At 33.4% G+C, this 21,315-nt stretch overlaps 1 protein-coding gene across 4 annotated transcripts in view; it reads right to left on the bottom strand.

Moving 5' to 3' along the window:
- Itpr (Inositol 1,4,5,-trisphosphate receptor) overlaps positions 1–21,315 on the bottom strand; it is a 149,679-nt gene that overhangs the window by 20,144 nt on the left and 108,220 nt on the right. For all 4 annotated transcript variants that reach the window (XM_080148186.1, XM_080148189.1, XM_080148188.1 and 1 more), the window contains 20 exons: positions 20,503–20,622; positions 19,026–19,129; positions 18,571–18,668; positions 15,943–16,042; positions 14,222–14,308; positions 13,606–13,825; positions 12,757–12,889; positions 12,190–12,286; positions 10,722–10,828; positions 10,235–10,275; positions 9,610–9,706; positions 9,021–9,115; positions 7,164–7,425; positions 6,598–6,745; positions 4,620–4,756; positions 3,986–4,071; positions 3,026–3,198; positions 2,864–2,958; positions 2,302–2,363; positions 1,649–1,732 (listed from right to left, as the gene is read on the bottom strand). In XM_080148186.1, the coding sequence (XP_080004312.1) occupies positions 1,649–1,732; positions 2,302–2,363; positions 2,864–2,958; positions 3,026–3,198; positions 3,986–4,071; positions 4,620–4,756; positions 6,598–6,745; positions 7,164–7,425; positions 9,021–9,115; positions 9,610–9,706; positions 10,235–10,275; positions 10,722–10,828; positions 12,190–12,286; positions 12,757–12,889; positions 13,606–13,825; positions 14,222–14,308; positions 15,943–16,042; positions 18,571–18,668; positions 19,026–19,129; positions 20,503–20,622 (2,346 nt within the window). The remainder of the gene's footprint in view (positions 1–1,648; positions 1,733–2,301; positions 2,364–2,863; positions 2,959–3,025; positions 3,199–3,985; positions 4,072–4,619; positions 4,757–6,597; positions 6,746–7,163; positions 7,426–9,020; positions 9,116–9,609; positions 9,707–10,234; positions 10,276–10,721; positions 10,829–12,189; positions 12,287–12,756; positions 12,890–13,605; positions 13,826–14,221; positions 14,309–15,942; positions 16,043–18,570; positions 18,669–19,025; positions 19,130–20,502; positions 20,623–21,315) is intronic.

Below are 21,315 nucleotides of genomic sequence, written 5' to 3'. Positions count from 1 at the left end.
AGACTGCTAATATCCCTGTTATACAATTGTACGTACAATAGACGGATGAAGTAGACTGTTAATATCCTTGTTATACAATTATACTTACAATAGACGGATGGAGTAGACTGCTAATATCCCTGTTATACAATTGTACGTACAATAGACGGATGAAGTAGACTGTTAATATCCTTGTTATACAATTATACTTACAATAGACGGATGGAGTAGACTGCTAATATCCCTGTTATACAATTGTACGTACAATAGACGGATGAAGTAGACTGCTAATATCCCTGTTATACAATTATACTTACAATAGACGGATGAAGTAGACTGTTAATATCCTTGTTATACAATTATACTTACAATAGACGGATGGAGTAGACTGCTAATATCCTTGTTATACAAATATACTTACAATAGACGGATGGAGTAGACTGCTAATATCCCTGTTATACAATTGTACGTACAATAGACGGATGAAGTAGACTGTTAATATCCTTGTTATACAATTATACTTACAATAGACGGATGGAGTAGACTGCTAATATCCCTGTTATACAATTGTACGTAAAATAGACGGATGAAGTAGACTGCTAATATCCCTGTTATACAATTGTACGTACAATAGACGGATGAAGTAGACTGTTAATATCCTTGTTATACAATTATACTTACAATAGACGGATGGAGTAGACTGCTAATATCCCTGTTATACAATTGTACGTACAATAGACGGATGAAGTAGACTGTTAATATCCTTGTTATACAATTATACTTACAATAGACGGATGGAGTAGACTGCTAATATCCCTGTTATACAATTGTACGTACAATAGACGGATGAAGTAGACTGCTAATATCCCTGTTATACAATTATACTTACAATAGACGGATGAAGTAGACTGTTAATATCCTTGTTATACAATTATACTTACAATAGACGGATGGAGTAGACTGCTAATATCCTTGTTATACAAATATACTTACAATAGACGGATGGAGTAGACTGCTAATATCCCTGTTATACAATTGTACGTACAATAGACGGATGAAGTAGACTGTTAATATCCTTGTTATACAATTATACTTACAATAGACGGATGGAGTAGACTGCTAATATCCCTGTTATACAATTGTACGTAAAATAGACGGATGAAGTAGACTGCTAATATCCCTGTTATACAATTGTACGTACAATAGACGGATGAAGTAGACTGTTAATATCCTTGTTATACAATTATACTTACAATAGACGGATGGAGTAGACTGCTAATATCCCTGTTATACAATTGTACGTACAATAGACGGATGAAGTAGACTGTTAATATCCTTGTTATACAATTGTACGTACAATAGACGGATGAAGTAGACTGTTAATATCCTTGTTATACAAATATACTTACAATAGACGGATGGAGTAGACTGCTAATATCCTTGTTATACAATTATACTTACAATAGACGGATGGAGTAGACTGCTAATATCCTTGTTATACAATTATACTTACAATAGACGGATGAAGTAGACTGCTAATATCCTTGTTATACAATTATACTTAAAATAGATGGATGGAGTAGATCGCTAATATCCTTGTTATACAATTATACTTACAATAGACGGATGAAGTAGACTGCTAATATCCTTGTTATACAATTATACTTACAATAGACGGATGAAGTAGACTGCTAATATCCTTGTTGTATAGAGCTAACTGATGGCACAGAATGTAGATATTATGACCAACAACCTAAAACAACATAAAAAAAATCCTTTAGAAATAAATTAATGCAAAACATTTTGCTTTAATAACAGTTTAAAGTTTTAAAAACATAAATTGAAACCTCCCCCTCCAATTTTGTTCTAAAAGTCTTTTACTTTTTGATGGATTCCGAGAGCCTAGTCGAGCACAGTACCCCCAAACCCCTTTCTTATTTTGAAATCGATTGAAAATAAGAAGGCGGGGGGGAGTACATTATTTTTTTGTATTGTTTTTTAACCTTTGGCTAAGTTAGATTAGGTTATATAGGGTACAGGGTAGCCCCGCAAGGATAGGGACCACGCAGGTATTAGGAATGAATAAAAGGAAGTACTTCAATGTTACTTTCAATTTAATTAAAAAATTTAGTATGTGTGGAGGGGGGGGGGTGATGATCTATGCTCGCTACATACTTTAAGGGAAAACTCAACTTGATTGAATGCTGTTCCTTTAGATTGTTTAGTTTAGGTTAGATTATATATGGGTATCCTCGAAGTGTTAAGGCCTTGCAGTGGTTAGGCCCATGTAGAAAAAAAATATTAAATAATTGAATGGTTCACCTTAGGAGAAACTCCAGCTTCATTATCACCAGCCTCTTCTCCATCATCCTCATCTAGTGTATCTACAAACAAGAACATAGAAATACGATGTTCGTCTACATGTGTGTCTTTAGCTTAAGTTGCCAATTCCTGGACTTTCCTGAGAAAAATCGCTCCTGAAAAAAATACACCCTAAATAAAAATAAATTACTTTTTAAAGCTAAGAATTTGTTAGCTGCTGGACACTAAAATGAAGCTTCTTATGGAACCTGGGAAAGATTATAAATAATATGAGTTAGGGTACCTCAACCTTCCCAGGAGAAAAGTTAAATTGCAATGGTTTGGTAAGGCGTGTGAAAATATTATGAAAGATCAGTGAATTTTAGCCAATTTCAACGTTTATAAAATGATTTTAATAACGTAAGATATATACTGTACAGGTAGACAAACCCAATTTCAGATTATCAAATCTCTTAACACATACAAGTGTTCAACTACAGAATCTGCTCTGATTATGTCAAAAGGGCCAAAATATAAAGTGAATCTTTCACTGAATTACTTTTTAATATTTTAAAAATCTAACCTTGATGGTAAGCTTTGCAGGCTTTGTCTATCAAGGATTGCGGATTCATATTACAGATTATCTTTTCTGCTATATTCTCACTATCACAGCTAGTTCTAAATATAATTAGTTATTAGAGACATCTAACGGCGTAATAATGGACTATAATTTCTAATTAACTACCTTGATTCCATAATGGCTAGCAGTAGCTTGCTGGCATTGTTCCTCAGCTCCAGAACTAAGTCCATCCGTGTCTTGCCCAGAGGGTTGATCTCGTTCAATATGAGGGCTATGATGATGGCCAGTCCGTTAGACTCGTGGGTGGCGATACACGCCTGGTTCTCGTAGCAGGGTCCCTAAAATTAGTAGAAATGTTTATTTGCGGTTTGCCTTAAAGTGGCAAGTGGAGCAAACAAATATATCCCCCACTCATTTTGAAATAAATGAAAATAAAGAGGGGATGGGGAGTATTTGGCGTTTGTTAGTTTATTATCTTGTTAGGTTAGATTAGGTTATATTTGGTATATTATAGGAAGATCCTTATTGTTATCTTATTTTTATTTTATTTTAAAAAAGAGGGGAGGGGGGGGGGGGGGTGATTACTCGATTTTATTAAAAACATAATTTATACAAAATTGTACAATGATTTTTTTTATAAAATATATAGAATCATATATCATAAGTAAAGAAGGTGAAGGTATGAAGGAAGGGGACATAGGACTGTAAATTATTCTAGTACCCAAAGTTTTAAACCCCATTATTTTATTAGTATATAAACTTTCATTGAATTTTGATTGGTTATTTCCAAATTAGGAATGCATAAATTTTGCGTCCAATGTCTTATCCCTTAAGATCCCTGTAATTACCTGGCAATACTCTGTTAGAGTTTCCATGATTTGATTAATAATTCCGACATTGCATCCATATCTATCTATCTATCTATCCAGCTATCTATATATCTATTCTATATATCTATTCTCTATATCTATCTATCTATCTGTAATTACCTAGCAATACTCGGTTGGAGTTTCCATAATTTGATTAATAATTCCGACTTTGCATCCATATCCATCTATCTATCCAGCTATCTATATATCTATTCTATATATCTATCTATCCATCTATCTATCTATCTGTAATTACCTGGCAATACTCAGTTAGAGTTTCCATAATTTGATTAATAATTCCAACATTGCTCTCGTTTATATACAGCCCAAGCAAACCAAAATCTAAAGTTAAACAAGATTAGTGTTCATGAAAACTGATGCCTTTTAAAAATAAAAATAAAAGATTACTGTCCTTCTCCTGCCTTTAGTAGGAAGCATTTTTGTAATGCCTATAAAAAATGGTGTCACACTTGCCTATGATTGGCCAATTAAAATGTATACTAGACTACCATTGGTAATTTAGTCTGTGTATTGGTCTTTTATTAGTAAATTTTGATTGGTTTAATTAAGTTGAATGTTCAAACGTATAAACCACAAATTTTAATCTACATAAGGAGTAATTTTCTGTATCATCATTGGGGATGTACATTACTTTATCGAATATTGTCTTATCCCTTTAGTTCCCCGATACTTACCTCCTGTTGTACTGCCACAAATACAATCCAGTAATATGAGAGTTTCTGAGACCAGGTTATACTTGGTCTTGTTGTTCTGATCCCTTTATACTGACGGACAAACTTACAGATAGACCTACAGTCCACAATACTAGACGGACGGACAGACAAATAGACAGATAGACATCTTATTACTTACAAATTGGGGATATTTACCTCCTGTCGTGCTGCCACATATACAATCGAGCAATATGAGAGTTTCTGAGACCAGGTTATACTTGGTCTTGTTGTTCTGATCCCGTAGCAGGTTTTGCAGGTCTTTGTTATGATTCTCACATAGCAGCTGCAGGAATCTAAATTAGAATATACTTTTTCAGTAAGGCTTCAAAACTGATTAATGTCCTCTGGATTAGAACTGGTTCTTAGCCATACTAAAAAAAATAAGGAATAGTCGTGACATCGCGATTTGTCGTATTTTTAAAATGGCTTTTTATAGGTTATTTTAGGTTAGGTTAGGTTAAATTGGGTTAGGTGATTGCCCCACAGAGTTAGGTAATTGGCCCCGCAGGGTTAGAGCCCCCCGCAGAGGCTAAAAATAGGAGAAAACCTACTGTGAAAAATACGAAGAATAGCCCCTTATGGTGCAATGTCTTGAAAGGGACTATACCCCAGATTTGTTAAAACTTGCCATCGGCAACTTTTAAGGTATTGTAGACTGTTGACCGCAGAAACATATATAAGAAATGTATGTCTAATATATTATCTCCTTTGTTGTCTTTGAAAGACCAGCATAAAGGAAGTACAAGTTTATTCATATTCAAAGTAATATGATGTCTTTCTGTATGTACCATAAAATCTCTACAACTATTCCCCTTTATAGTAAAGCTTTGTATAGGTCCAGATAAGGTTTATAACTACTTTGAAGAGGGTACCTCCACCCCCCAAAGTGAAATTGCCCCCAGAAAAAAAAACAATTTAAAAGAAAAAATATTTTTGAAACTAAAAGGGATAGTTTCACGAAGTGCATTTAAAAAAAAATAGTGAACTGTAAGTTTTTTCTATTTTAAATAACGTATTAGTGCATATTATAAAGTTATTGATTAAAATTAAAAGATTTGACCAGGGATTTTCCTTAAAAAATGAGTTTTTCATTTTTATTTTTAACTTCATTACATGTTATATATGGCAAAAACTTTATTGTCATAAATACAACTTTAGATAGCATTTACTAGTTAATAGAACTTCGAACTTTTTATACAACAAAATATACATAACAACAAAGAATGACCAATAAAATATTTAGTATAGTACTTAGAGTAGTGATCTTTTTATATGTCTTAGTAGAATATATTAGGCATTGGATAGATATGATTGTGATAAAGAATTTTAATATTGACCTGACCGAACTTTTATTTGACAATATCTAAAAAAGTTAGTGATTTGCAACATAAATTACATGAGAATGGTCTTTTTATATATATATTATATGATTATGTAGTATGGTTAGTTGGTATTTCCGCGTGATAATGTGTATATTGTAAGTAAACCAGACGGTTTTCTTTATTTTTTTAAAAAGAATCTATAGAAAACTTTTGTGAAATATGTGGAAAAAGATTCTCTCATATTGGTGTTTTGGCTATACATATTTGGAAAAAAATAGACCATTCTCATGTAATTTATGTGGCAAATCACTTTAACTTTTTTAGATATTGTTAAATAAAAAAAGTTTGGTCTGGTCAATGTTAAAAATTCTTTAACATATAATCATATCTATCCAATGCCTAATATATTCTACTAAGACATAGAAAAGTTCACTACTCTAAGTACCTTAACTCTTTAAATACACTTCGTAGAACTATCCCTTTAGAGGGTTGATTTAACCAAACCAAAAGCTATGTTACTAAAATAAATAAATCTTCTCAAATGACCAATAGCTCAACTCAAAATAGGCGACATGGCTGATATTTTACTGGATATTACACTAGTCCCCAAAGTTTTCATGATAACGTTTTGTCATTCGTTGGCTTGATGACTTTGGGGACTTTCATTGATTTTTTATGTTTTAAAAATTAATTATAGTGTTCAAACTTTTTAACCACTATTTGCATAAGGGGTAATTTTGTGTATCATCACTGGGTATGTACATCAATTTATCGGCCATTGTCCTATCCCTTTAGATCCCTGAATAGCTTACCTCAAAATAGGCTGCATGACCGATATTTTGCTGGACAGCTGTTTTTCTTCTTCCTTTTCTCGGCTCTTTTCAACCTTTTCTGCTAGGATATCCTCCAGGCCAGGCGTTAAGGGTATCATTGGACCTCCATTGTCATCAGACGAAGAGCCTGCACTCAAAGAAGATAAAGTATAGAATAGAATCCAGGTAAACGATTCTGCCTGGCTAGTCTCAAATAAAATTGCAACTTTTGAAAGTCTTAAAAGTTATTCTGGTTTTTAGTAAAATCGCATGATTTAAGAAATTATCAAGATATATTATCAAAATTAATGTCTTTTTTGATAATTTACTGAAAGCCAGACCGAAAGCCACAATGGATTAAAACTTTATATAATGTGCAAAATCATGTACAAAATTGAATATAAACGAGAATTTTGTAAAAAATGATTAAGAAATATTTGGAAAAAATAAGGATATTGGCACATTTGATATATTTTCTTTTTAAAAAGGATTATTTTAGTTTTGACTTTTCTTCAATTTTCCAAGATATATTTGAGGTTTTCAATTCTATACTTTATCTTCTTTGCCTGCACTGCTGCCACTACCTCCCCTTACTAGGGAGTAAGCATTGCTAGTGGCTAAGGCCGCGGCATCCAACTCCTCTCGGCTTTCATCACTCAGGTTCATTTGACCGTTCACCACGCGCCGTTTCCGTTTGGCCTTTTCAACCTCTTTGATTCCATCTTTATTTTCCTCTCTGTTTGTTATGTTGGATGTGTTGACTGTTACTGATGACTTGATCTCTTGTTGGGCCTCTTTTATTTTGTCATAAAACACTTTGAAGAATGCCTAAATTAAATTTTTTTTAAATTTATTTTAAAAAATTACTTAAATATCTTTCCTCTAGTGGTGATATTTTAAGCTAAACTTATTAATTCTAAAGATTTTTCTCAAATGGTGATATTTTAAACAACACTATTTGTTTCGCCTCCAGCATCTATGGAAAAGCCGGTCAGAAAATAAGCCTAAACCAACCAAAGCCATTCATAAATCTACCCTTAAAAGTTCAAATCATTTCCTCCAGTATTTTTTAAAGATTTTTAGCTTCACACAAAATACCTTACTACTTTATAAGATTTAACAATTGTGCATACAATAACCCTCTAATGATGATATTTTGAACTATATTTACCAACCTAAATAATTTCTTCTGTAAACAACGTTATATACAAAAATCCTACAGTAGTGATATTTTGAAATGTATAAACTTATTGGACACTTTGTTTGTATAAAACACAACTTACTAAAACCCTCTAGTGATGATATTATGAACTATATTTTGATATTTTCCAACCTGACTAGTTTCTCCTGTACACAACTGAGTGTACAAAGTTTTCTGGATATCCTGATTTCCTCCCTCCAAAAGTGCTATTCCAAACCCCTCTAGTGGTGATATTTTGAACTATATTTACCAACCTGACTAGTTTCTCCTGTACACAACTGAGTGTACAAAGTTTTCTGGATATCCTGATTTCCTCCCTCCAACAGCGCTATTCCAAACCCCTCTAGTGGTGATATTTTGTACTATATTTACTAACCTGACTAGTTTCTCCTGTTTCTGAATATCCTGATTGCCTCCCTCTAACAAAGCTATCCCAAACCACTCTAGTGGTGATATTTTGTACTATATTTACTAACCTGACTAGTTTCAGCTAAAAACAACTTTATATACAAAAACCCCCCTAGTGGCAATATTTTGAACTATATTTTCTGGTTTCTCCCCTTGTACATAGCTAACAAGAACCCTCTAGTGGTGATATTTTGTACTATATTTACTAACCTGACTAGTTTCAGCTAAAAACAACTTTATATACAAAAACCCCCCTAGTGGCAATATTTTGAACTATATTTTCTGGTTTCTCCCCTTGTACATAATTAACAAGAACCCTCTAGTGTTAATATTTTGTACTATATTTACCAGCTGAGTGTACAAAGTTTTCTGAATATCCTGATTTCCTCCCTCCAACAGCGCTATTCCAAACCCCTCTAGTGGTGATATTTTGTACTATATTTACCAACCTGACTAGTTTCTCCTGTACACAACTGAGTGTACAAAGTTTTCTGAATATCCTGATTGCCTCCCTCCAACAGCGCTATTCCAAACCCCTCTAGTGGTGATATTTTGAACTATATTTACTAACCTGACTAGTTTCTCCTGTACACAGCTGAGTGTACAAAGTTTTCTGGATATCCTGATTTCCTCCCTCCAACAGCGCTATTCCAAACCCCTCTAGTGGTGATATTTTGTACTATATTTACTAACCTGACTAGTTTCTCCTGTACACAACTGAGTGTACAAAGTTTTCTGGATATCCTGATTTCCTCCCTCCAACAGCGCTATTCCAAACCCCTCTAGTGGTGATATTTGAACTATATTTACCAACCTGACTAGTTTCTCCTGTACACAGCTGAGTGTACAAAGTTTTCTGGATATCCTGATTGCCCCCCTCCAACAAAGCTATCCCAAACTCAACAACTTCTAAAAATATAAAAGTAACATTACAAAAGTAGAATATATCAAGGATCTAAAGGGATAGGTCAATGGCCGTTAAATTGATGTACCTCCCCAATGATGATACACAAAATTCGCCCTTCTGTAGAATAGTCAGTGGTTGAAACGTTTGGATACTCAACTTAATAAAGCAACTAATGAAAATTCAATAAAAGATCCCAAGTTGTTAAGCCAACGAATAAGGAAACGTTCATCTTAAACCAGGGGGACAATGTCCCCCCTCTCTGAGAATACATATCACAAGTTATTCAAAAAAGGTACCCAATGTTTCATGACCAAATTATCTTATTTGACGGCATGGAAACTTTGGGTACTTCTATTTTAACTATTAGTGTCCAATCTTTTAAAACAACAATTTTAATCTACAGAAGGGATATTTTTGTTTATCATTATTGGAAAAAAAGTATTCGAAATTTATGAGTCAAGAAGTTGGAGAGAATTCTGTATAAAACTTTGGGTACCTGTAAAAATCTTGGGGTTGGATGAGCTTTTTCCTGACTTGATGATTAGATCCACTATTAGGTTGCTGGCACCTTGGTGATCCAAATGACATTGCACCTTGATTTAAAAGAATTAATAGTTATTTCTAGCATCGCATTATCAAAAGCTTTCCGCGGATATAAAATGTACAATTATAACATTAAAAGCAGTTTATTTAGCCCTGAGATGCCGTAGAAACGGACTTACAAAAATAGTTTTAACCTTATGATCTTACATATTTATATTTGTAAAAAACTGGATAAACTACGATGCTATACATAATTTTTCAGTATGGCAGAGAACAGATTCTAATCCGCCAGATTTTAATCGGTTTAGAAGCAATAATGGAAAAGCTATTAAAATCTTTAATTAAAAGGAGGAATGGGGCCGTGGATAACAGTTTATTCTATTGTTTGAAATCACAAAGAAGCAGAATACACTATCAAAGGCCTTGTGTAAGTCAAACTAACACTAAATGAATTATATAAAGATTTCCTAAGCATATTTAGTCCATATATTTTAATGTATAAGGATCTTAAGCTATCTTAAATATAGATTTTTATATATAAAGACAAAAAGAATTTAATAATGGTCAGTTAAAATTACCTCATGAAGTTTCATATTAGCTCTTGCCAGCTGTTTACTTCCTAAAAAGAAACAAAAATACTATATTATTTCATTTTCTAAGACAAGAAATATTTTTAGTATTTATAACAAAAGGTAAAGTAAGCAAAATACATGAAAATATTCAGATTCTCTTAAAACAAAAGAGCTATTATTGACAGGGATCTACAGGGATAAAACACTTAGTCGAAAAATTTATGTATATCCCCAATGACAATTCACAAAATTATTCATTTTGTAGATTACAAGGTTGAAACGTTGGGACACTTAACGATTAACCAATCAAATTTAATATTAGTCCCCAAAGTTGTTCAGATAATGAATGGAAAAACGTTCTTATACAACCTTGGGGACTACAGTAATAAACAGCTCAATGTCCCCTCTCTCACTGTGTTATTGAGCTGTATATCGTTGAGCTTCGCTTTCATGGCTGATTTCAACCGTGTTTGATATATAAAAAAAAAGCTACCTGGCCCATGACTCGACAGATGAACGTTTGCTATACTTTTACTCTTGCTACTCTTGGTTTCCTGCTCCGGGTGGCTTTCTCCAAAATACAGGTTCAACAGGGACATCCTAAATCAAGAAATATAGTTAACTCTTCAAGACAAGGTCAAGCAATCAAAGGCAGAGAGAATGGGGACAAGGGGCTGTTTATTACCCTAGTCCCCAAAGTTTTTTTTGATAACCTTTTCTCATTCGTTGGCTTAACAACTTAGGGGACGTCAGTGAATTTTAATTGGTTTGCTCATTAAGTTGAGCGTTCAAAGGTTTCAACTAGTAATTTTAATGTACAGAAAGGTTGATTTTGTTAATATTCATTGGCGATGTACATCAATTTATCGGCCATTGTCTTATCCCTGTATCCTGTATCGCCTCTCATTACAAAGGGAAGATTCTCCTTCGTTCTTTAGATGATGTCTTGAATTTGAAATCAAGATATCAAAAGGGATAGGACAATTGCCAATGAATATTTGATATACATCCCCAATGCTGATACACAAAATTACCTCTTATGTAGATTTAGATTAGTGGTTGAAACATTTGGACACTTATATAAATGAATCAACCAATCAAAATTCAATATTAGTCCCCAACGAATATGAATAAAACTTTGGGTACTACTAACCTTAGTATATCTCCTTTCTCCCCATACTCTGAATCAGAAGACATCATATCCTTCAATATTAGTCCCCAACGAATATGAATAAAACTTTGGGTACTACTAACCTTAGTATATCTCCTTTCACTCCATATTCTGAATCAGATGACATCATATGCTTCAATATTAGTCCCCAACGAATATGAATAAAACTTTGGGTACTACTAACCTTAGTATATCTCCTTTCTCCTCATATTCTGAATCAGAGGACATCATATCCTTCCATATTAGTCCCCAACGAATATGAATAAAACTTTGGGTACTACTAACCTTAGTATATCTCCTTTCTCCTCATATTCTGAATCAGAGGACATCATATCCTTCCATATTAGTCCCCAACGAATATGAATAAAACTTTGGGTACTACTAACCTTAGTATATCTCCTTTCTCCCCATACTCTGAATCAGAGGACATCATATCCTTCCATATTAGTCCCCAACGAATATGCATAAATTTTTGGGTACTACTAACCTTAGTATATCTCCTTTCACTCCATATTCTGAATCCTATGACATCAAATGCTTCAATATTAGTCCCCAACGAATATACATAAAACTTTGGGTACTACTAACCTTAGTATATCTCCTTTCTCTCCATATTCTGAATCAGAGGACATCATATCCTTCAATATTAGTCCCCAACGAATATACATAAAACTTTGGGTACTACTAACCTTAGTATATCTCCTTTCTCTCCATATTCTGAATCAGAGGACATCATATCCTTCAATATTAGTCCCCAACGAATATAAATAAAACTTTGGGTACTACTAACCTTAGTATATCTCCTTTCTCTCCATATTCTGAATCTGATGACATCATATCCTTCAAAGTCTCCAGAATCTGGACGCACAGGTTGTCCTGCTTATTTTCTGAAACAAAAAAGTATTAGAAACAGCTTTTCGCGGATTAAAACATGTACAATTATAAGATTAAAACTAGTTTTGTTAGCCCCGAGATGCCGGATATTAAAAAAATATTCTTTAGTAGCGAAGCTATTCTATAATTCGCTTTGAATGTCTGTAAGTCCGTCAGTCAGTCCATAAAGATTTAAGGAAAATTTTTATTTTTTTTTCCAGCTGTTTAGGTTAGTACAAAATACGATATATCGATGCACATCCCCAATGATTTCAAACAAATTTAACCATTCTGTATATGAAAACTAATGGCTGAAATATTTATACACTGCTAGTTTTGAACCAACAAATTGATATCTTATTAGAGTGACCATAAATAAACCTGTGAGAGAACTTGTTTATAAAACTTTGGGTACTAGTATAATTTACAGTCGAAAATCCCCTCCCAAACTACATTTATCAAAAGATTAAACAATATGTTTTACCTAACAAATCAGCAGTATGGGTTATCAGTCTTCGAATAAATCCTCCATTTTCACATTTTCTTCTCACCTCCGGCCCGGCGGGAAACAGTAACTCTGGTCGGTAGAGCACATCCACCAGAACTGACACCTCCGCCTGTATTCAAAGAAGATAAAGTAAAAATAATATCCAGGTAGTAGATTTCTGCCTGGCTAGCCTTAAATAAAAATTGGAACTTTTGAAAGACTCGAAAGTTATTCCCGCTGTCGAAATTATTCAGATATCCTTATACTAAAGTAACAGGATGTCTGTTTGTCTGTGTGTTTGTGTGTCTGTACCGAAGGATCTCGCTAACCGCTGAACCGATCGGGTTCTCCTTAACAGGGTAGCTTCTCATAGGTCCCGTGAAGGTTTATAACTATTTTCTTGGGGGGTGGGACACCCCCAACCCCCCCAAAAAAATGAAAAATCCCCCCCCCGAAAATTTTTTACTAAAGTTAAAAATGAGAGGGGGGGAACCCCCCCCCCCCCCCAAAAAAAAAAATAAAAAATTTCGCCCCCCCCGAAATTTTTTTTTTTTAATTTTTCTTTTAAAATCTAAAATAAGAAATTGGGTTATTAAATTCGACTCTCTCCTCCTCAAGTGACCCTAGAGGCCTCTAGGGGCGTAGCCGCTAGTTTAACTAAAATAAATGCCTTTTTTTATTAATTTACTTAAATCCAGAAGGACCGGCATTCGACCAGTTTGTCCAATTCACAATGGACAATTGTATAATTCAAGTTGGCGATAAGTCTTTAATTGCGCAAGCGTGACTTTTCTTCATTTTCAAAAAATATTTGAGGTTTTCACTTATATACTTAAACTTCTTTGCCTGAACTAGTGGCTTCAAATGTTCCTCCAGGACCGAAACAATGTCCTGCAGGCCCTCAATGACGGTACCGCCTGGATGGCTGGAAATCGACGGGGCCAAGTCCCGTTTCTGTGACCTCGCCTGCTGCCGCCATTTGTATGTGGATTGTCTTGACAGGATCTGTGCTTTGCTGAAGGTTGCTTTCACCGCCAGCTCTAAGTCTGACGGGATGGCAATACACCTGAAAAATTAATAGATCCTATAATTTAAAAGTAACAGGATGTCTAATTGTGTCTGTCCAATGGTGTGTCTTTATATGCCCCCTTACCCAAATAGTTGTTTTACTAAAATTGAAAATTAAGAATCTTCTTAAATCCCACCACTCCCCAAGTGCCCCTAGAGGCCTGTAGGGGCGTAGTCATTGGTCAATTAAAAAATTAGGAATAATGTTTAAGCAACATATCTCACAAATTTAAGTTCATTGGTAATTTTAGGGCAATCAACTCAAAGTATGGGTTTTAAGATACTATATACTAATTATTTTTTTTCATTAATAATTAACAATTAATACATAAGTAATAGCCTAAAACCACACCCGCAGCTGTAAATATAAACTATTTTCAGTGAATGAATCTACCTGGATTTGGCAACGTCAGTCAATGTTTTAATACAGCTCTCCACTGCAAACTTTTGTTCGGTTGACAACCACGAACATTGAGATACCCTAAAAAGTAAAATTTAAAGTATTATATGATACCATCGATAGAAGCGGAAAAACAAACGTTACAAAACATACAGCATGTCCCTAGAATTGATTATAAAACCAATAAGATTTACAGTCCAATGCAATGCCAACTCTCTATTTCCTAATCAAATGAACAAAAATCTACCAGTGCACTATATCTCCCAGGGAGAGAGATGACATTGGAATGTAAATTAAACTTGTAATCAAAGTTTCATAACAACGTTACCTATCTTATTCGCTGGCTCCAAAACATAGGGGATTTACCATTAACCTTTAACCTTGAGGAACCCCATGAATTATAACTATATACCTGTATGAAGCCATGAAAAGATTAACAAAAAACACTTGTCTGTACTGTGGTTATTTGATTAGAATATGGAGAGTTATGTTCTAGTGTTCTATCCTTCTCTCCCATATGAACATGTACAAGTACTGAACCTTGCGGGACCCCATAAATTATAACTATACCTGTATGAAGCCATGAGAAGATTAACAAAAACACTCTGTCTTGTCTGTACTGTAGTTATTTGATAAGAATATGGAGAGTTATGTTCACATGTACTATACCTCCCTCCCATATGTAACTGTATGGGTCCAAGTACTGAACCTTGAGGGACCCGATGAATTACAACTATACCTGTATGAAGCCATGAGAAGATTAACAAAAACACTCTGTCTAGTCTGCACTGTTGTTATTTCGTAAGAATATGGAGAGTTATGTTCTAGTGTACTATCCTTCCTCCCATATGTATTTGTATAGGTCCAAGTAGTGAACCTTGAGGAACCCCATGAATTTTAACTATACCTGTATGAAGCCATAAGAAAATTAACATAAAACACTTGTCATAACTGTTGATATTTGATTACAATATGGAGATTTATGTTGTAGTGTACTATCCTTCCTCCCATATGTAACTGTGTAGGTCCAAGTAGTTAACCTTGAGGGACCCCATGAATTATAACTATACCTGTATGAAGCCATGAGAAGATTAACAAAAACACTCTGTCCTGTCTGCACTGTTGTTATTTCGTACGAATATGGGGAATTATGTTCTAGTGTACTATCCCTCCCTCCCATATCTGTATCGGTCCAAGTAATGAACCTTGCGAGACCCCATAAATTATAACTATACCTGTATGAAGCCATGAAAAGATTAACAAAAAACACTTGTCTGTACTGTTGTTATTTGATTAGAATATGGATAGTTATGTTCTAGTGTTCTATCCTTCTCACCATATGAACATGCACAAGTAATGAACCTTGAGGGACCCCATAAATTATAACTATACCTGTATAAAGCAATGAGAAGATTAACAAAAACACTCTGTCTAGTCTGTACTGTTGTTATTTGATCAGAGTTATGTTCTAGTGTATTATCCCTCCCTCCCATATGTAACTAAATAGGACCAAGTAGTTAACCTTGAGAAACCCCATAAATTATAACTATACCTGTATGAAGCCATAAGAAAATTAACATAAAACACTTGTCGTAACTGTTGTTATTTGATCACAATATGGAGATTTATGTTCTAGTGTACTATTCTTCCTCCCATATGTAACTGTATAGGTCCAAGTACTGAACCTTGAGGGACCCCATGAATTATAACTATACCTGTATGAAGCCATGAGAAGATTAACAAAAACACTCTGTCTTGTTTGCACTGTAGTTATTTGATCAGAATATGGAGAGTTGAAGAAAGTTTTGATAATTTCTGAAATAGAATATCATTATTAAAGTCAACTAGTGGCTGCACCCCTAGCATCTATGGGTTCTATAATGAAATGGGTATGAAAAATAGCCTTAAACTATCCCAATGCCTAAATCTATAAATAAAATAGTCTAAAACCATTTCAGGACCAATATGAAGTATCCTAAAAAGGGGCTGTTCATGTTATTCAAATCTTTAAAACTTCATACAATAGGATAAAATTCATACTCAAGAACAACATTCTATAAATAAAGGCAATTTTGTTATATCAACTCTTAAATTTAAAGGGCGTTTGATATAAACAATATATATACCTGTTAGAGTTATAGTAACATAGTTCTGTAGAACAGTATCTGCATGTTTACTATCATGTGTGGAGCTATATATAGATATATATACCTGTTAGAGTTATAGTAACATAGTTCTGTAGAACAGTATCTGCATGTTTACTATCATGTGTGGAGCTATATATAGATATATATACCTGTTAGAGTTATAGTAACATAGTAACAGTATCTGCATGTTTACTATCATGTGTGGAGCTATATATATATATATATATATACCTGTTAGAGTTATAGTAACATAGTTCTGTAGAACAGTATCTGCATGTTTACTATCATGTGTGGAGCTATATATATATATATATATATACCTGTTAGAGTTATAGTAACATAGTTCTGTAGAACAGTATCTGCATGTTTACTATCATGTGTGGAGCTATATATATACATATATATATACCTGTTAAAGTTATAGTAACATAGTTCTGTAGAACAGTATCTGCATGTTTACTATCATGTGTGGAGCTATATATAGATATACATACCTGTTAGAGTTATAGTAACATAGTTCTGCAGAACAGTATCTGCATGTTTACTATCATGTGTGGAGCTATATATAGATATATATATATACCTGTTAGAGTTATAGTAACATAGTTCTGTAGAACAGTATCTGCATGTTTACTATCATGTGTAGAGCTATATAGAGATATAATACCTGTTAGAGTTATAGTAACATAGTTCTGTAGAACAGTATCTGCATGTTTACTATCATGTGTGGAGCTATATATAGATATATATACCTGTTAAAGTTATAGTAACATAGTTCTGTAGAACAGTATCTGCATGTTTACTATCATGTGTGGAGCTATATATAGATATATATATATACCTGTTAGAGTTATAGTAACATAGTTCTGTAGAACAGTATCTGCATGTTTACTATCATGTGTGGAGCTATATAGAGATATATATATATACCTGTTAGAGTTATAGTAACATAGTTCTGTAGAACAGTATCTGCATGTTTACTATCATGTGTGGAGCTATATAGATATATATATATATACCTGTTAGAGTTATAGTAACATAGTTCTGCAGAACAGTATCTGCATGTTTACTATCATGTGTAGAGCTATAAATATATATATATATACCTGTTAGAGTTATAGTAACATAGTTCTGTAGAACAGTATCTGCATGTTTACTATCATGTGTAGAGCTATAAATATATACATATATATATACCTGTTAGAGTTATAGTAACATAGTTTTGTAGAACAGTATCTGCATGTTTACTATCATGTGTGGAGCTATATATAGATATATATATATATACCTGTTAGAGTTATAGTAACATAGTTCTGTAGAACAGTATCTGCATGTTTACTATCATGTGTAGAGCTATATAGAGATATAATACCTGTTAGAGTTATAGTAACATAGTTCTGTAGAACAGTATCTGCATGTTTACTATCATGTGTGGAGCTATATATAGATATATATAGATATATACCTGTTAGAGTTATAGTAACATAGTTCTGCAGAACAGTATCTGCATGTTTACTATCATGGGTGGAGCTATATAGATATATATATATATACCTGTTAGAGTTATAGTAACATAGTTCTGTAGAACAGTATCTGCATGTTTACTATCATGTGTAGAGCTATAAATATATATATATATACCTGTTAGAGTTATAGTAACATAGTTCTGTAGAACAGTATCTGCATGTTTACTATCATGTGTGGAGCTATATATAGATATATATAGATATATATATATACCTGTTAGAGTTATAGTAACATAGTTCTGTAGAACAGTATCTGCATGTTTACTATCATGGGTGGAGCTATATAGATTATTAGATATATATATATACCTGTTAGAGTTATAGTAACATAGTTCTGTAGAACAGTATCTGCATGTTTACTATCATGTGTGGAGCTATATATATATATACATATACCTGTTAGAGTTATAGTAACATAGTTCTGTAGAACAGTATCTGCATGTTTACTATCATGTGTGGAGCTATATATATAGATATATATATATACCTGTTAGAGTTATAGTAACATAGTTCTGTAGAACAGTATCTGCATGTTTACTATCATGTGTGGAGCTATATATATATATAATACCTGTTAGAGTTATAGTAACATAGTTCTGTAGAACAGTATCTGCATGTTTACTATCATGTGTGGAGCTATATATAGATATATATAGATATATATATATACCTGTTAGAGTTATAGTAACATAATTCTGTAGAACAGTATCTGCATGTTTACTATCATGTGTAGAGCTGGCTACTATCCCCATATCAAGCAGAAAAGACCTAAATAAATAATAAAAAAGTCAGATGAAAAATGGCAATAACATACTTTCCAAAATAACTAAAAAGCATAAGAAAAAGACACAGAGCCATCATACTACTTTATATATTCAGAACGACTTCAGATTGCCTTGTAAAAAACAGAACAGTGGGGTATTTTTTTATTTGTTTGATTACCACTTTAGGCCAGGTTAGGTAAGGTTATATTGGGTCCTTGGTAGCCCCAAATGGGTAGGTCATCACCACAGGAAAAAAACTACCCCTTTATTTTAACCATATTTAAATAAGTTACGGGGGGGGGGGGGGTATCAGGGCGCATCCACCCTGGCAGTTAAAACTAAACAACAAACAATAACTTACTTTTCAAATAGATCCCACATATGGTTGGAGGTGTAGATTTCTTTCTTCTCAACCTCGGTGTCAATAAAACAGTGGGTAACAAAGTTCACATAAGCATCTTTTACCTAGAATTAAGATTACAATGTTGATTAGTTATACACTAGTATCTGTATCAATAATACAGTGGGTAACAAAGTTCACATAAGCATCTTTCATCTAGAATTAAGATTACAATGATGATTAGGTATACACTAGTATCTGTATCAATATTACAGTGGGTAACAAAGTTTACATAAGCATATTTCACCTAGAATTAAGATTACAATGATGATTAGGTATACACTAGTATAGGTATCAATATTACAGTGGGTAACAAAGTTTACATAAGCATATTTCACCTAGAATTAAGATTACAATGATGATTAGGTATACACTAGTATTGGTATCAATAAAACAGTGGGTAACAAAGTTTACATAAGCATCTTTCACCTAGAATTAAGATTACAATGATGATTAGGTATACACTAGTATAGGTATCAATAAAACAGTGGGTAACAAAGTTCACATAAGCATCTTTCTAGAATTAAGATTACTATGATGATTAGGTATACACTAGTGTTGGTATCAATAATACAGTGGGTAACAAAGTTTACATAAGCATCTTTCACCTAGAATTAAGATTACAAGTATGATTAGGTCCACAGGTAGTAGTGTAGCCTTGTAGTGCAATAGGCAGTCTGTTAAGCATGTTAGAATTGTCTTATCGATTTTAAACATTCTATAATAATTCCTGTAATCATTAAGTACAATTTAGAAAAATAAGAAATCTATTAACAAATGGCAATTTTAATTATTTTTTTTTACAACATTTAAAATAACATAATACTATAAACCTAATTTTGTAAGAGTTATTTATTACATCGTATTAAAAACAGCTTTCCGTGGATATAAAAATGTATAATTTTAAGGTATAAACCAGTTTTTTTGCCCTGAGATGCCGAAGGCACAGGGTTAAAAAAACTGTTTTTTTTATCCTATGATTGTAAATTTTTATCTTCGAAGAAAACTGAATATAATGAATTGCTATATGTAAATTTTTAGTATGGCTAAGAACCGGTTCTAATTCAGCGGATATTGATCAGTTTCGAAGCGAAATTGATCCCTAACGTGATTAGGCACAAAAATATACCTCTAAAATAGTATTTATTGTTCGTTTGTCCTTCCTTCTAAGTTTAGAGCTTCACTTTTATGGATGTTATCCTCCTTGTTCTGACATCATTTATGAGATGCTACACACTAAATATTCCTAGCTCGATAAAGTACAATACTAAAGCTGACCTCTGAAATAGTTTTTATTGTTCGTTTGTCCTTCCTTCTGATTTTAGAGCTTCGCTTTTATGGATGTTGTCATCCTTGTTCTGACATCATTTATGAGAACATAATACTATACACTAAGATATGAAAATTGATTCTTTAGGTGATTAGGAACAAAACATACCTCTGGAATGGTATCCTTCTGACAGACCATATTGACAATATCATCCAATGGAAGGAGGCTGTGACACTTGATCTCGGTATGCACATTCTTACCCATCGTACAGAAGGCCAGCAACTTTACCTAGACATATTCAATAAATCAGGGATCTAAAGGGATAAGACAATGGCTGATAAATTGATGTACATCCCCTATAATGATACACAAAATAACCCCTCCTATAGATTACAATCAGTGGTTGAAACACTGAACGTAATGAAAGACTATCGCCGATAAATTGATGTACATCCCCAATGATGATAAAAAAAATTACACCTGTAGATTATAATTAGTGGTTAAACGTTAAGACACTTATCCTAAATAACCAACCAATCAAAACACAATGAAAGTACCCAAAGTTATTAGGCCAACAAATAAGAAAACGTTATTATAAAACTTTGGAGACCAGTATTTTAAGTACTCACTAATTCAATATGATTTCTTACCGCGCTGGTTTCATCCATCCTATTTCTAGGGGGTCGGATCGACTCCCAGCCCCCCCTCAAGTGCCCCAAGGGGACAATGGGATGTTTATTAAACTAGTCCACAAAGTTTTTGATAACGTTTTCTTATTCAATGGCTTAACAACTTTGGGGACTTTTAATAAATTTCATAAATGGTTGATTCATTAAGTTGAGTGTCCAAACGTTTAAACCAATAATTTTTACCAGTTCAATATGATATCTGAGGGCACTTGTTTCATCCATCCTATTTCTATGGGCTTGGGTCGACTCCCCCCCCCCCCACCTATCAAGTGCCCCTAAAGACTCTATGGGC

Source organism: Acartia tonsa, chromosome 14 (assembly GCF_053477335.1).
Source record: "Acartia tonsa isolate MP-2025a chromosome 14, ASM5347733v1, whole genome shotgun sequence".
In the NCBI taxonomy this organism is placed as follows: Eukaryota; Metazoa; Arthropoda; class Copepoda; order Calanoida; family Acartiidae; genus Acartia; species Acartia tonsa.
Note: the sequence above shows the minus strand (reverse complement) of the source record. Positions and strands in the feature narration are given on the sequence as shown.